Source organism: Coregonus lavaretus, assembly GCF_964263955.1.
Source record: "Coregonus lavaretus genome assembly, chromosome: 3".
In the NCBI taxonomy this organism is placed as follows: domain Eukaryota; kingdom Metazoa; phylum Chordata; class Actinopteri; order Salmoniformes; family Salmonidae; genus Coregonus; species Coregonus lavaretus.
Window position 1 is genome coordinate 26,491,165 of NC_139990.1, and position 16,689 is coordinate 26,507,853.

The following is a 16,689-nucleotide window of genomic DNA, read 5'->3' on the forward strand; positions in this document are numbered from 1 at the left end:
GCAGTATATGCATGGTAGCCAATGGTAGCCAATACAAAATCATGCATGAGATCCCGCCCTCTTTCTATGTTGGCCACGAGCCAAACATGGTTTCTGATCCTTGCTACTTCCCTAGACATCCCGTACTTTTGATAGGCTTACAGTACGTGTCAAACTCATTCCACAGAGGGCAGAGTGTCTGCAGGTTCTTTCATTCCTCCTTTATACTTTATTGATGCATTAAAGTTACTAATTAGTAAGAAACTCCCCTCATCTGGTTGGCAAGGGCTTAATTGAAAGGAAAAACCAGCAGACACTAGGCCCTCCATGGAATGAGTTTGACACTCCTGGTACAGCATCAAACCTGTTTTCACCCACGACCTTGACTTTCTCAGATCATTCAGGAAAAAGGATGTAATGCTTGTACAAAGGTAAATAAATAACCAGCCAGGAAAATTGTGAAAGTTAATATTTACAACAATATATTTAATACTAGTAATACTTTGTGCTGAATACTCAATGTTGGACTGTTCTGCATGAAGTGCTGCCCTGAAAACATGGGCCATGACAGTATTGGACCAACCAACCTACATCAGCTTGGTTGTGTACTTTGTCAGCTTCCACCCAGATAAATGTGAAATTGCCTCAGTAGCAGTAGGTGAAATGGCAGTATTGGCATGGGTTAGATTCAATCTGGAAACTAACACTTTACCTGAACCTTCCGTCCTGAGGCCTACTTAACACTGTGGCTGTCATCATACTAGTAATATATCATGGCATACGCTCTCAATAGACATGATAGGTTAAGACACAGTTGGAGCAAAGTGTTACCACACACAATAAATGAATATACACCACATATCAACTGTTGACAATGCACACCAGAAAATCATGGTGTGATCAATCTGATTTACACCTTGTAAAGTTTAAAGTTTAACCCATTAAGAGCTTAGGAGCAACATTAATGCAAGGCTGACTATTCTTTCAGGTTGTTTTTTAAAACTTTACTTTATTAGAATTAATGTGATAGGGGCAATGCAGATTAATCAAAATTGCCCTACATGTGCCAGAATTAGCCAATTATACAAAAGACAAATTCATTTGGTCATAGTGTTAAAGCCATTGTATGACCGGCCCGACGATACATTCGATACATCCACGATGGAGACTAACTGTCAGGTGACCATGTTCTTAGTGGGTCCGGTGTCAAAGGTGACAGGGGTTTGTGTGCTATACTCTAACTTCCCATCTACCTCCTGAGCTTGTTACTAATGGAGTCATCAGGACGTTTGCTAGCCCGTTTCTGTCATAGTTGGTTAGTGGTTAGCTTGGATTACAGCAGGGGAGGGAGGGAGACGGACAGAGAGACGTAAACTGAGAAATTGGCACACAGACATATACCCCTTTCATACACAGACCAAAATCCCACAAATTTACCATGCAAGCATTTTTATACCAGCTTGTTCGTATATCTGAAAGGGGTAGGGGGTAAAAAATCATGGAAAAATAAAAGCCACCTACAGTGAGGGAAAAAAGTATTTGATCCCCTGCTGATTTTGTACGTTTGCCCACTGACAAAGACATGATCAGTCTATAATTTTAATGGTAGGTTTATTTGAACAGTGAGAGACATAATAACAACAAAAACATCCAGAAAAACGCATTTCAAAAATGTTATAAATTGATTTGCATTTTAATGAGGGAAATAAGTATTTGACCCCTCTGCAAAACATAACTTAGTACTTGGTGGCAAAACCCTTGTTGGCAATCACAGAGGTCAGACATTTCTTGTAGTTGGCCACCAGGTTTGCACAAATCTCAGGAGGGATTTTGTCCCACTCCTCTTTGCAGATCTTCTCCAAGTCATTAAGGTTTCAAGGCTGACGTTTGGCAACTTGAACCTTCAGCTCCCTCCACAGATTTTCTATGGGATTAAGGTCTGGAGATTGGCTAGGCCACTCCAGGACCTTAATGTGCTTCTTCTTGAGTCACTCCTTTGTTGCCTTGGCCGTGTGTTTTGGGTCATTGTCATGCTGGAATACCCATCCACGACCCATTTCCAATGCCCTGGCTGAAGGAAGGAGGTTCTCACCCAAGATTTGACAGTACATGGCTCTGTCCATCGTCCCTTTGATGCGGTGAAGTTGTCCTGTCCGCTTAGCAGAAAAACACCCCCAAAGCATGATGTTTCCACCTCCATGTTTGACGGTGGGGATGGTGTTCTTGGGATCATAGGCAGCATTCTTCCTCCTCCAAACATGGCGAGTTAAGTTGATGCCAAAGAGCTCGATTTTGGTCTCATCTGACCACCACTTTCACCCAGTTCTCCTCTGAATCATTCAGATGTTCATTGGCAAACTTCAGACAGGCCTGTATATGTGCTTTCTTGAGCAGGGGGACCTTGTGGGCGCTGCAGGATTTCAGTCCTTCACGGCGTAGTGTGTTACCAATTGTTTTCTTGGTGACTATGGTCCCAGCTGCCTTGAGATCATTGACAAGATCCTCCCGTGTAGTTCTGGGCTGATTCCTCGCCGTTCTCATGATCATTACAACTCCACGAGGTGAGATCTTGCATGGAGCCCCAGGCCGAGGGAGATTGACAGTTATTTTGTGTTTCTTCCATTTGCGAATAATCGCACCAACTGTTGTCACCTTCTCACCAAGCTGCTTGGTGATGGTCTTGTAGCCCATTCCAGCCTTGTGTAGGTCTACAATCTTGTCCCTGACATCCTTGGAGAGCTCTTTGGTTTTGAACATGGTGGAGAGTTTGGAATCTGATTGATGTATTGCTTCTGTGGACAGGTGTCTTTTATACAGGTAACAAACTGAGATTAGGAGCACTCCCTTTAAGAGTGTGCTCCTAATCTCAGCTCGTTACCTGTATAAAAGACACCTGGGAGCCAGAAATCTTTCTGATTGAGAGGGGGTCAAATACTTATTTCCCTCATTAAAATGCTAATCAATTTATAACATTTTTTACATGCGTTTTTCTGGATTTTGTTGTTGTTATTCTGTCTCTCACTGTTCAAATAAACCTACCATTAAAATTATAGACTGATCATTTCTTTGTCAGTGGGCAAACGTACAAAATCAGCAGGGGATCAAATACTTTTTTCCCTCACTGTAAAGACCTAGATTCCTGCATTTTCACAAACCCTGTAACCAAAATGCAGGTATCGGGTCTGTGTGAATGGTTCTCTGCTTTTTTTAAGGTAAAAATCATTAACACTTCCATTGTTTAACACCTCCCTAATTTGAACTGCAAACAGCCCCCATGGCTTAACAACACCCCCATCCCTCCCAATTTGCCAGTTACCCACTGATATGTATAAAAGGGGTATAATTTCAATTAAGTGGTAATTAAGGGGCTGTTTGAAAGGGGGTCACATAAACATTGCCGTATATTTTTACAGCTAACTTATCACATCTACATCTGCATTGCTTCTACATTTTCCATCTGCATTGCTTGCTGTTTGGGGTTTTAGACTGGGTTTCTGTATAGCACTTGTGACATCTGCTGATGTAAAAAGGGCTTTATAAATACATTTGATTGATTGATTGAATTTGATCTTCTGTCTGAAATTGGTAAAAGAGAGAAGAGGGAGAGAGGTGATAGAGTGCAGAGAGACCAGGGGGAGAGAGAGAAAGAGTTTCTAGTTTTTTTGTTGATGTTGTGTCTTCTCACTTTTGTTTATTGTTTATTTCACTTGCTTTGGCAATGTAAACACATGTTTACCATGCCAATTGTCACGCCCTGACTCTGGGGACTCTTATTTGTTGAGTCAGGGTGTGATTGTCTATGTTGTGTTGTTCTATGTTATAGGTTCTAGTATGGGTATTTCAATGTTGGCCGGTGTGATTCCCAATCAGAGGCAGCTGTCGCTCGTTGTCTCTGATTGCGGACCATACTTAGGCAGCCTATTGGCACTAGTGGGTTGTGGGATCTTGTTCCGTGTAAGGTATGTTGTTTGTGTGCTACCTTGGACTTCACGTTTCGTTTGTTGTTTTGTCGTGTGTTTATTCGTTTAAATAAACATGTATGCATATCACGCTGCGCCTTGGTCTGACCCGTCGATCAACGAACGTGACAGAAGATCCCACCAAACGAGGACCAAGCAGCGTGCCCAGGAAGAGCGAATTGCCATGTCACAGGTGGGCAAATGGTGGTCATGGGAGGAGATATTTGCGGGGAAAGGGCCATGGGCAAAGGTAGATGCCCAGGCATGAGAGGAGCAACGGCAGCATAGAGAAAGCCGGTCGAGGAAGAAGCCCGAGAGACAGCCCTAAGATAATTTTTTGGGGGGGCTAAGAGGGTGGTTGGCGGAGCCTAGGGTTAGAGCAGAGCCAACTCCCCATACTCACGCGAGAAGGCGTATGACTGGGAAAGCTCCATGTTATGCGGAGCTACGTACTGTGTCGCCAGTGCGCCGGCACAGTCCTGTACGTCCTGTGCTTGCACCACGCATGTGCCATGCGAAGATGGGCATCCAGCCAGAACGGGGTGTGCCGGCTCAACGCTCCTGGTCTCCAGTACGCCTCCTCGGTCCCGCATATCCTGCGCCAGTTCTACGAGCTGTATCGCCAGTGCGCGTGCACAGCCCAGTGCGTCCTGTGCCAGCGCCCCGCACGTGTAGTGCGAAAGTGGGCAGCCAGCCAGGATGGGTTGTGCCAGCTCTCTGCTCCAGACCTCCAGTCTGCCTTCGCAGCCCGGCCCGGCCTGTTCCTGTCCCTCGCACCAAGCCAGTGGTGCGCGTCGCCAGCCCGGCCCGGCCTATTCCTGTCCCTCGCACCAAGCCAGTGGTGCGCGTCGCCAGTCCGGCCCGGCCTGTTCCTCTCACCAAGCCAGTGGAGCGCGTCGCCAGCCCGGTCCGGCCTGTTCCTGCCCCTCGCACCAAGCCAGTGGTGCGCGTCGCCAGCCCGGCCCGGCCTGTTCCTGCTCCTCGCACCAAGCCAGTGGTGCGCGTCGCCAGCCCGGCCCGGCCCGTTCCTGCTCCTCGCATCAAGCCAGTGGTGCGCGTCGCCAGTCCGGCCCGGCCTGTTCCTGCTCCTCGCACCAAGCCAGTGGTGCGCGTCGCCAGCCCGGTCCGGCCTGTGCCTGCTCCTCGCACCAGACCAGTGGTGCGTGTGTCCAGTCCGGCACGGCCCGTGCCTGTTCCTGCTCCTCGCACCAAGCCAGTCGTGCGCGTTGCCAGCCCGGCCCGGCCCGTACCTGCTCCTCGCACCAAGCCAGTGGTGCGCGTTGCCAGTCCGACCCGGCCTGTTCCTGCTCCTCGCACCAAGCCAGTGGTGCGCGTCGTCAGCCCGGTCCGGCCCGGGCCTGCTCCTCGCACCAGACCAGTGGTGCGTGTGTCCAGTCCGGCACGGCCCGTGCCTTTCAGCTGCTCCACTCCGGAGCTAGAGCAGTCCGCTCCACCGGTGCCTGATCCAGCTCCGGTTAGCTGCTCCACCCCGGAGCCAGAGCAATCCGCTCCACCGGGGTCCAGTCCAGCTCCGGTCAGCGGATCCACTCCGGAGCCAGAGCAGTCCGCTCCACCGGTGCCTGATCCAGCTCCGGTTAGCTGCTCCACCCCGGAGCCAGAGCAATCCGCTCCACCGGGGTCCAGACCAGCTCCGGTCAGCGGATCCACTCCGGAGCCAGAGCAGTCCGCTCCACCGGTGCCCAGTTCAGCTCCGGTCAGCTGCTCCACTCCGGAGCCAGAGCAATCCGCTCCACCGGGGTCCAGTCCAGCTCCGGTCAGCGGCTCCACTCCGGAGCCAGAGCAGTCCGCTCCACCGGTGCCTGATCCAGCTCCGGTCAGCGGCTCTACTCTGGAGCCAGAGCAGTTCGCTCCACCGTCGTCGGGTTCAGCTCCAGTCAGCGGTTCCAGTCCAGACCCAGACGTCAGCCCCTCTCCAGGTTCGGGGTCTCCCACACCAGGGTCCAGACAGGGCTTGGTACTTCGTGGGAGGAAGGAGAGGGCAAGCAGCGCACCGAGGTCCAGACCAGACCAGGGGCGCAACAGGGAGGCAGAGAATAGGTGGTGGTCACGCCCGGAGCCGGATCCGCCTCCGAGGCGGAATGCCCACCCGGCCCCTACCCTGTTATGTTTATGTTGCGCGGTCAGAGTCCGCACCTTTGGGGGGGGGGGGGGGGGGGGGGGGGGGTACTGTCACGCCCTGACTCAGGGGACGCGTATATGTTGAGTCAGGGTGTGTGTATTTCTTGTTGTGTTAGTTCTATGTTGTAGAATCTAGTATGTCTATTTCTATGTTGGCCGGGTGTGGTTCCCAATCAGAGGCAGCTGTCGCTCGTTGTCTCTGATTGGGGACCATACTTAGGCAGCCTATTGGCACTAGTGGGTTGTGGGATCTTGTTCCGGTTAAGGTATGTTGTGTTGTGCTGCCTTGGACTTCACGGTTCGTTGGTTTGTTGTTTTGTCGGTTGCTTAATCATTTAAATAAACATGTACATATATCACGCTGCGCCTTGGTCCGTCCCGTCTGTAAACGAACGTGACACCAATAAAGCAGAGAGAGAGAGAGAGAGAGAGAGAGAGAGAGAGAGAGAGAGAGAGAGAGAGAGAGAGAGAGAGAGAGAGAGAGAGAGAGAGAGAGAGAGAGAGAGAGAGAGGTAATACTAGGTGTCCTACTGGGGCCTGATAAATGCACAGCCTTGCACTAATACTGAGAAAAGGAGGGATGAGACAATGGTTAGGTTTAACAGAACCATAGTAACTAACAATATCACTGGGAAGCATCAGTTGGCTTGACCCTTACACTGCTTTGAACGGGCTTTGCAGACTTTTCAGTGCCGACTGCAGAATAAAATCAACACAGAACACCAATCTGTATTATAACGTGTTATAAGATTATAAAATGTATTATAAAGACTTGGATCAAATTACAAATACTTAACTTGTGAAATACTTGACATGCGTTTGATTGATTTTGAGTGGTACAAAGTAACCAATAGAATAGTTTCCATCAGAAATGCAAACTCCAAGCTAAATAAAGCACAGATACACACTTGCACAGGTCTGTAAAGTGTCTGAACATTGTAAAGTGTCAGAACTCGTTCCCAAATGTTCAGACAACATATTCTATGGTAATGATTATGACGTTCATAATTGGCTGTTAGGGGGGCCAGGGTGCAAGCGTTTCATGCCTATTGAAACTTTTATCAATGCTGAACAATAAAGATAAAGAAATGATTGTGTCTTTTATGTAGAGGTTATTCAAAGATATCACATTTGGCCATCAGTGCCACTCATGAAAATAGTTGCAACTTTATCACGTATTTATTGGAATCTCATGGTCCACAGCCCCCTGGTGGTAGCCAGGTAGTGCATAATCTGTCAAATCAATGGATTACAGATCAAGGCCTTTTGACTGGTGAAGGCGTGAATCCAATCCAAGGTCGTTTCACTATGTGTGCTGCAAACCAACAGTCACCTCAACCCTTAACTATTTCTGACCCCACAACACATGCCACGGTGCAGGGTGATTGGTAGATCGCCCTGATATGGAACCAGTAGAAATAGGCAGGATCAGTGATTGGTTCTATGGTGCAACCAAATGCATGACCTCCTTACTATATATCAAAATAACTTTTTGCATGCTTTCCATTGAAGAGGATTCAGCTACTTTTCACTATTTCTGCACACTGCAACTAGGATCTTAATTCCTGATCGTTTAGGTTTTCACTTGTACTCCTTCTTTACTAGGAGATCAAGGTGTATTGTCTCGTTAATACCAGAGATTGCATTGCAAAGAATAGATGTGTTTGCACAAGACTTCTCCTCACATGGGATCTAATACGACTTATAAAGTAATCGTTGCATGGCGCCATCTAGAATATCAGTATTAGGCCATATTGTGTGCATCTAGGTACAAGATTTGTTTGTTAAATGTCATTGGCATTCCTTGCAGCGAATTGGCATTTCAAGCAACATCTTGCGTTACTTCATCGAGTGGTAATTGCGCCAACGTATCAAGGCACCAATGACCTCTTGAACTCTTACTGCGAGTACATCTGAATCTATATACTGCTGTAATATTACAGGTATTACTGCAACAGCACCCCCCCCCCAAACTTCTCGTTCCCATCCATCCTGATCTTTAACCCCGCCCCGATCTTGTGGGATCTGTGAAATCTCTCCCTCAGAGCCACAAGTCAGTTTACTTCCCATGGCTGAGAAAAGATTATCAACTCTAACGGTAGAATTCTCCTTTTATCTACCACAACTGCAAAGGCTTGCCATTTATACCCAAATTAATTCTGTAACTGCACTGGAATCTTCACACCCAAATCTCTATTTTAACCCACAATCGATCCCTCGATTTCTTGATCCATTTTCATCTTGTCTTTTCTGTGTCACTTGTGACGCACGTTCTGGTTGGACTGCTCCAATTCCTTAACGAGATTTCAGATTCCCCGGATATCCAATTGGATCCTGATTAACTGGGCTCAACTCATTAGCTCTGACAAATGAATTCAACCCCCCTCAACCTCAACCTCTGCCAATCTCTCAGAAACCAGACAAAGTTTGACTGCCCCACCAATACAGTCAGACAATAATACTATGATGTCTGGCAATCTCTGACTGCTGCATCAGATGACCAGAAATGAAGGCTGCCATTGATAGACTGGAGAAGAATCCAAACACCACTCGTTAGTGATGTGTACAGTAGGCCTACCATCCAATTTGGCTCGAAGATTTTTGTTTCAATATATGGTGATATAAATCATGAGCCAGTCCAGGTCAGAAAAAAATAATACCATCTCCTTGCAGACCTTAATATTATACTGTTGAATGATGTGGAATTGAATGTGGAAGACATCAAATGTGTTCCTCTACCAGCTTTATGTAGTAGCCATTGATATGATGTAATAAATGATGCGTTCTCACTATCAATGCCACTCTTTACCACCTTGCATCTCTCTACTGGATTGGATCTCAAACTCCTCAGTATCGCTCTACTTTCTAATATTCTCACATTTACACCTCCACCTGTCCCTCTCTCCCTTCGTTCCTCCTCTCTATACCTGCTCTTGACTTTTGACCTCATAACCTGATTTCCTCCTCCAATCGGTTTACCTACCTCCTCTTGTCATGCTCCCTGCTCTCTGCTCTCTCTCTTTCCCTCTCTCTATTTCCATCTTCGAGCTTATCCCTTCATCCCTGATCTCCTTCATCCCCTCCAATCCTCATCTGTTCCTCACAGGAGGAAGGGAGAGAGAGTTTTCACAGGTTGCCTGCAACCAGTCTGTGGGTGAAAGCGTAAGAGGAAAGAGAGAGAGAGAGAGAAGGATAGCAGGGCTGATTTGAGTATTGTGGAAAATAAAAAGCTGCTCCAAAGGGCTACTGAGGCGGAAAAGCCCAAAAAAGAAGAAGGACCACATTTTGTGTGGAAAGGTGAGTGATTTTTGGCCACTTTCGTTGCAAATTCTTCTGGGCATTTACATGGAACTATGTGGAACTACATTGACTCCTCTGATGATTACGAACATGGATCCACATAATCATGGAAACTATCCCATTACCTATCTCAGTATTCTCATCCATGATAAGATTTCATAGTTGAAAGAATGGAACTTCATCTGATTTGCAGTACGGGCCAATGGATTGAATATGAGCGAAATAAACTACTCAAGGGTCGGTCAATGACAACCGTAGTAATTGGAGTGCTCAATGGTGCTCATTTCCATCGGAAAATGAATTCTAATGGCATGCATGAAACAAGTGTGCTGTAGTCCATGGAAAACTTGTTGACTGATGTCTGTGCAAGTGTGTGAGAGAGAGAGAGAGAGAGAGAGAGAGAGAGAGGCAGAGAGAAGTAGGTAGTGACATCAAGTGCTTTTCTTCTCAGAATCAGTTTCCTTTATTAGGTAACAACAGCATGCAGAAGCATTATCAACTTTATCATGAAGGTTGCAAAACCTCCCCCATTGATTCCAGTAAAAGAAGAACAGCAGAAAAAAATCACGACTGAAAGCAGCAAACTGTAGAACTTTATTTCTCAGTTGTTTCTCGCTTGACAACAGGATTTTTGCAGGTGGAAATGTCTTACAGATATTGATTCTATGCATTGAAGTCTTCTTTAATTCTGCAGCCATGCTAAGAGAATGGTGCACTTCTAGAGTACTTCTATCTAGACAAAGAGGAATAGAGGCCATTCTGTGCATTTGTGCAAAGATATATTCAAAGGAAATGACCAAACAGGAAACTGAAGGAGAAGACTTTTGAAAACTCAAATGTCTACCTGATAGACCCTATCTTTGCATATTCTTGCACCCTCTATCCACTCTGTCTCTCTTCCCCCCTCCCTCACTCCCCCTTTCTGATCCAGGGGTAAAGAGCAGTCAGTAATCGGATGACAGAAGATTTGACTGGAAAAGCCTCCCTTAAGTTCTGGGGCTTTAAAGCTCTCTTCCCACTAGGCACAGACATCATTTCAACATCTAGTTTTGATTTACATTTGATTGAGTTGTCAACTAACGTGAATTCAACATGAAATCAAAATAATTTGAACTGTATCAACCATACGTTGATTACTTTTTGCCAATCTAATCAGTTTTCCACATTGATTCAACTTCATCGCATGTTTTTTTTTTTGGGGGGGCGGGGGGTAATGTGGAAACAACGTTGATTTAACCAGTTTGAGCCCAGTGGGTTGTGCCCACCCCTCCTCGCCCGCTGTTTCCCTGGCTCTCGTCATACTTCAAACTTCCTACTGAACACCTATGCTTTGTTCAACACGTGAACAATTGTTTCCGTGAAAGTAATACCTTTAGTAGTTGGACACATTTTTTCTAGATTCGTTGTTAACCTTTTAAACGAATTAGAAAGTGGTGTGTGTTGGTAATTGGCCTCCAATTACGAAAACGTCAGCATCCAATTAAGAGTATTAGGGCCATAGACTGCTAAGCACTAATTATGTCTTGATCAATAATTATTCTCTCTTAAAAGGCATTGAAAGTCAGGGTGAGGGGTGAGAGAAGAAGGTTCATGGTCAATTGTGTCTTAAACTTGTTTTAATTGTAACAAAAAATAAAAATAATTGAAGTCATGAATAGGAAAATAAAAGTAATAAAGTAAAGTTGTAAAGTTGTGGTAAAAGAGTCATTCTAAGTAAAAAATAGCAAGTACTCTCGAAAGACAGACAACACTTCCGTAGTGACCTATAAAAACCAAAATGGCTTTATGTGTTACAGATAAGATGGCCAGTAATTGGCCCTAATCTTCAGATAGGTGAAGGTAGAGCTTGGATATGTCACTAATTCTGCATATTAGACTTCTAGCACAGCGGTTGTGGGATTATACCTCGTACCATACTCAAGAAGGCCAAGCTCTCACACCAGACTAGATGACCAAGCACCTGAGTGATTTAGTTTAGGATGTCAGGGGCCATGGGGGGTTACTGGAGCAATGAGTCCAGTCACAGTATGTTCTCCCCAAACAGGTGGCCACTGTATATATCTACTGTATATATCTACTGTATATATCTACTGTACATATCTACTGTATATATCTACTGTACATATTTGAGAACATGAATTCTTAGTTCTATTGAAGGTCTTCCTTATATTATTGAGTTCTACATTATATTTAATTTTACAATGAGGACAGCATTTTTGCCAAGCCCTGGTTTGTATAAATATGTATGCAATCAAATAAGTTCAGAATATATCAATTTTTTTTATCCTTTTCCCTTTCTCCCTATCTTCTAGTCTACTAGTTTCTTTCTCCAGCGGTAACAGCCCCTATCAACCGTTGCCATGGGTGAAATGGACACGTTGAAAAAGGAGGCCGATGGCTTGAAGACACAGATTGAAGTGAGTCTTCCTAGCACTGCATGCGTTGATGTTGGGGTCGCCATGACAATAGTTACCACAAGACATACTCATCAAGCACATTTCTGTAACAATATTCAATATCACCCCCAGTCAAAAAAGGCCTCATCATCAGATAAATAACTAGGAATCACAGTACCAATAATGCACAATAATTTATGTATGTGTTGTACCTACAGAGTTCAGAACGTATAGCTTACATTTAATTTCCTCCACATACCGAAACTGGTATTGAGCTAAAGTTATACTAAGACATTTTAAGCAGTGTTTGGTTCCTGAAAAATGTAAATACAACAGAAGTATGGAGAACATTCTGCTCCAAACAATTTATGCTTCTTTTTCTACAACTATTTTACTCTTCACTAATCTTATTCCTCTCCTATCTGTATCTCCCCCTCCCATCACTAGGCAGCCCGCAAGGCGGTCAATGACACCACCATGGCCGCTGTAGCATCTGGTGTGGCGGCTGCACCCCGTGTCCAGCTGAAGAACAGAAAGACATTGAAGGGCCACTTGGCCAAAATCTACGGCTTGCACTGGTCCGCTGATAACAGGTGAGAAGGAGTTCTTGTCCAGATAGCTGAGAATCAGGATAGCGTCAGGGACAGTCTAGCTCACCATAGACACCCCACCACTACCACTAGCCAGTGTGATATAGGGACTAATGAACAACATAGAGAAGGTCTACTTTGCGCAAGATAGAGAAGGTCGATAAGAGGGGTCGTTTGATGCACCACTCAAACCAAATGGACTCTGACATCGAAAAGTCCCATTGTTTAATGTGTCCACGATAACATGCAAGTGTTATGGGGTTCAATGAAAAGGCTTTTGAAAGGCCTTCATTTTTTCAAATTTTGCATTGTCAAAGTATTAAACCAGATTCATACTGGATCTCATGCCTAAACCCTGTTCACACAGAATTTGATACACTGACTGACCACTTGTTTAACTCTCTTTCTCTCTCCAACAGGCACATGGTCAGTGCCTCACAAGATGGCAAGCTTCTTATTTGGGACACCTACACTGGCAACAAGGTAAGGGATGATCACTGATCAGTCATTATTTTCACAGTTCTAACTGTTTTCTTAATAATGCATAGGATTTCTATAGAGAGCTTTCCATTTGGTTTAGTGTATGGAGTAAATCCCTCCTTAAACCACCGATGTGTGGAAGCAGTATTGACTTTTGTTTCAGATTGTCTTGACTTTGACTACACACTCTACGAATGTATTTATATGATAAAAGTCAGCTAGCTAGGTATCTTAAGTCTTCTAACCTTGAGACAAAGTGAACTAGAAAGTGAGTGGTTAAGCGTTCTTCTCCCTGCCCTCCAGGTATATGCCGTCCCCCTCAAGTCCTCCTGGGTGATGAGTTGCTCCATGGCCCCTTCTGGCAATCTGGTGGCCAGCGGAGGTCTGGATAACATGTGCACCATCGTCAACATCAAGGCTGCTAGCCCAAAGACCCTCAGGGAGCTGGACGCACATGAAGGTAGCTACCCTAGTACATTGTTTGCTTCACCCGTGTTATGGTCAACTCCGATACCAACTGGGTTACGGTCAACTCCGTGACCAACTGGGTTATGGTCAACTCATGACCAACTGGGTTATGGTCAACTCTGTGACCAACTACAATTCAGAGAATTCATTAAAATCGTGTTCATAAATTGGATGTCCTAAAAATATGTAGGAAATAAGTAGAATAAATAATATCTCTGTCTGTCTCCTTCCATCTCAGGCTACCTTTCCCATAGCCGCTTCCTGAGCGACAATGAGATCCTCACTGCATCCGGTGACACCACTTGTTGCCTGTGGGATCTGGAGACTGGCAAGCAGAAGGTGATCTACAAGAGCCACGTGGGTGACTGTATGTGTCTGGCCGTGTCTCCAGACCAGAACAGTTTCATCTCAGGGGCCTGTGACTCCAGCGCCAAGCTGTGGGATGTAAGAGATGGTGGCTGCAAGCAGACCTTCATCGGCCACACGAGTGACATTAACGCCATTGCGGTGAGCACAAAAGACAGGGCCCAGAGTTTTTCCTGGTCAGAAAGACTCTGAATTGTCTATATATTGTAGTGACCTTAACCCAACAACTACCGACCTCTTCAAGGTGTTGGGTTGCAGTCACAAGATTCTGGGTTCAAGCTCCGGTTGAGACTACCCCCCGACTACAATATAAGCAAAACAGGAGCAGTGCGATCCAAAATCGAAACATAGTTTAGCATCACAACACCAAATCTTTCCAAGGAGTCTGTACTCTGCAACTCAGTCCAATCACCAGGCAACTAATCTTCAAGCTCAATAAATGTCAAAACAAAACAATACATACTCTCCTCTTCTTTTTGTCATACCCCAGTTCTTCCCTAGTGGCACTGCAGTTATCACAGGATCCGATGACTGCACCCTCAAGATGTATGACCTCCGTGCCGACCAGGAGGTCAATGGCTACCAGGACGCTGCATTGAATGCTGGCGTCACATCAGTCTCCCTCTCCAGCTCTGGACGCCTCATCTTTGCCGGCTATGACAACTTCAACTGCAACATCTGGGATTCCCTGAAGGCAGAGAAAGTCGGTGAGTAAAAGTGTGAGAGAAAAGAGTGAGAGAGAGAGGAGGGGACTGAGGGGATGGGGGGAAAAGAGAGTAGAGGCAGAGAGAAACAAAGACAGAACAGTATATGTAAAGAAAGGGAGGCAGACCAGGTGATAGATGGCAGAAGTAGGTGGTTGAAACAGAGGCAATGAAAGGGAGAAAGCGTAACGTTTTTAAAAAGTCTGGATGAGAGGTTTGTGGAGGCAGTCCAATTAAAGAAACACGGGTGAAAAGGGAAAATAAACTAGAATTTGCATCAGTGTGTATGACTTCTTCTCTCATCCCTCTCTCTCTCTCTCTCTCTCTCTCTCTCTCTCTCTCTCTCTCTCTCTCTCAGGTGTTCTGTCTGGCCATGACAACAGAGTGAGCTGCATTGGGGTGCCAGATGATGGGTTGGGTATCTGCACAGGATCCTGGGATAGCTTCCTGAAGATCTGGAACTGAGCTGGTGCTCCAGAGGCGACATTAGGAGAGGGGGAGTCAGGGAGAGGGGGGATGAATGGAGCTAGAGGAGGAGAGGGGAAGGGAGGGGGGGGAAACAACCTGATAAATAAGGATGCTCATTTTGGGATTGGGGAGATACCAGGAGGATGTTTGTCGTACCATTTCACGTCATTTGTTATCGCTAGATCTTCCCTTCTCTCGCTCCCTCTTTCTCATCTATGTATGGAAATGTGAGAGGTGGGGAATGGGACTTCATAGAACATACTGCATAAATGGCATCGACAACAGCACAAGATACATCCCCACTACATGTACACAAGAGTTTTTAAGTTATTGTTGAGACTATCAATATCTAGACAATGACAAACACCAAAAAATAGGATATTTTAAGTCATTATTTTAAATAACAAATTAATTAAAAAATATGCTCTACTTGTATCTAAGGTGAGAGTGACAATTACACATATAGATTTTTGACAATAAAAACTTGGGAAATAAATACAGAAATATAATGAACATCAATAAAGATTTAGTATTACAGATACATTTTTATTGTTTTGAGATCTTTGATGTATAAAGCCCGCATTTTATTAGCTGAAAGTTGATATGTACATTTATTTACATTTAGGTAATTTATTAGAGTGCAGAGTTGATGTACAGTGCTGTTTGGTCACACATATCCAATGTATGTGTGCCACAGGAATATGACTGTTGCCGTTTTGGATATATGATGATACATGCAAACCAGCAGCACCCTCTGACTTTGCCCCAAAAATGGCTGCAATCACCTATCACCAGGCAAATCCATTATGTAAAAACAAAATGCAACGCCTGTATCATACTTCAGGGAAAAGCGTTGTTGAGGTGTTACATATCAGATGCCAATACATTCCCTCCCAATAAGCACATTTACACATCTGCAGTATCTCTGTAAAATTGCAATGTTTGTTGAAAAACCTTTCTAATAAACATAGAATTCTGCATTAACACCATGTCTGTGTATTTGTGCTTTGACAGTCAACCATTTAGAAAAAGTTTGGCCAAATGTATACAGTTGTATTTCAAATGCAAACCTCTTTCTGGAGGACTTATTGTAACAAACATGCCCAGGACATTAATCGAATCCCCTCACTGTCCTCCAAGAGTTGCTGAATTCTTTCTTCACTAAAGTCTTGTTCTTGCAAGGTATATGTAGAGCAGGGTTTCCATTATGAAAATGTGGCACTGGACATTTGACCAGCAGCATTTTACTTTACCGGATCCATATGCATTGGGTGCGTAACCTGGTTAGGGCGTCCACCCACGGTGCTCAGAATGACAGAAATCACATTTCGATTATGGTAATTAATCTTAACAGAACAGCCATGCCGATGTGAGTAAGACTTTTAAGCAGGTCAACATTCACAAGGCCGCAGGGCCAGATGGATTACCAGGACGTGTACTCCAAGCATGTGCTGACCAACTGGCAAGTGTCTTCACTGACATTTTCAACATGTCCCTGACTGAGTCTGTAATACCAACATGTTTCAAGCAGACCACCATAGTCCCCGTGCCCAAGGACACTAAGATAACCTGCCTAAATGACTACCGACCCGTAGCACTGACGTCTGTAGCCATGAAGTGCTTTGAAAGACTGGTCATGGCTCACATCAACACCATTATCCCAGAAACCCTAGACCCACTCCAATTTGCATACCGCCCCAACAGATCCACAGATTATGCAATCTCTATTGCACTCCACACTGCCCTTTCCCACCTGGACAAGAGGAACAGCTACGTGAGAATGCTATTCATTGACTACAGCTCAGCATTCAACACCATAGTGCCCTCAAAGCTCATCACT

At 45.2% G+C, this 16,689-nt stretch overlaps 1 protein-coding gene across 2 annotated transcripts; it reads left to right on the top strand.

Moving 5' to 3' along the window:
- Positions 1 to 3,496: 3,496 nt before the first annotated feature.
- LOC311120559 (guanine nucleotide-binding protein G(I)/G(S)/G(T) subunit beta-3-like) lies at positions 3,497 to 14,906 on the top strand. 2 transcript variants are annotated; one of them, XM_084157864.1, is made up of 9 exons: positions 3,497 to 3,588; positions 3,622 to 9,374; positions 11,690 to 11,794; positions 12,221 to 12,366; positions 12,783 to 12,846; positions 13,147 to 13,303; positions 13,550 to 13,818; positions 14,168 to 14,384; positions 14,740 to 14,906. In XM_084157864.1, exons 3-9 carry the CDS (start codon positions 11,738 to 11,740, stop codon positions 14,844 to 14,846), a joined length of 1,017 nt encoding a protein of 338 aa, XP_084013990.1. In that variant the 5' UTR covers positions 3,497 to 3,588; positions 3,622 to 9,374; positions 11,690 to 11,737; the 3' UTR covers positions 14,847 to 14,906. The 2 variants fall into 2 exon arrangements, with proteins under 2 accessions (XP_084013990.1, XP_084013989.1); XM_084157863.1 differs by lacking the exons at positions 11,690 to 11,794; positions 12,221 to 12,366; positions 12,783 to 12,846; ... (2 more) ...; positions 14,168 to 14,384; positions 14,740 to 14,906 and having other exon boundaries at positions 3,622 to 7,169.
- Positions 14,907 to 16,689: the final 1,783 nt, after the last annotated feature.

What these genes read in the sequence shown, in the direction of transcription:
- LOC311120559 (XM_084157863.1), top strand. Translation starts at nt 4,354, where the DNA reads ATGACTGGGAAAGCTCCATGTTATGCGGAGCTACGTACTGTGTCGCCA.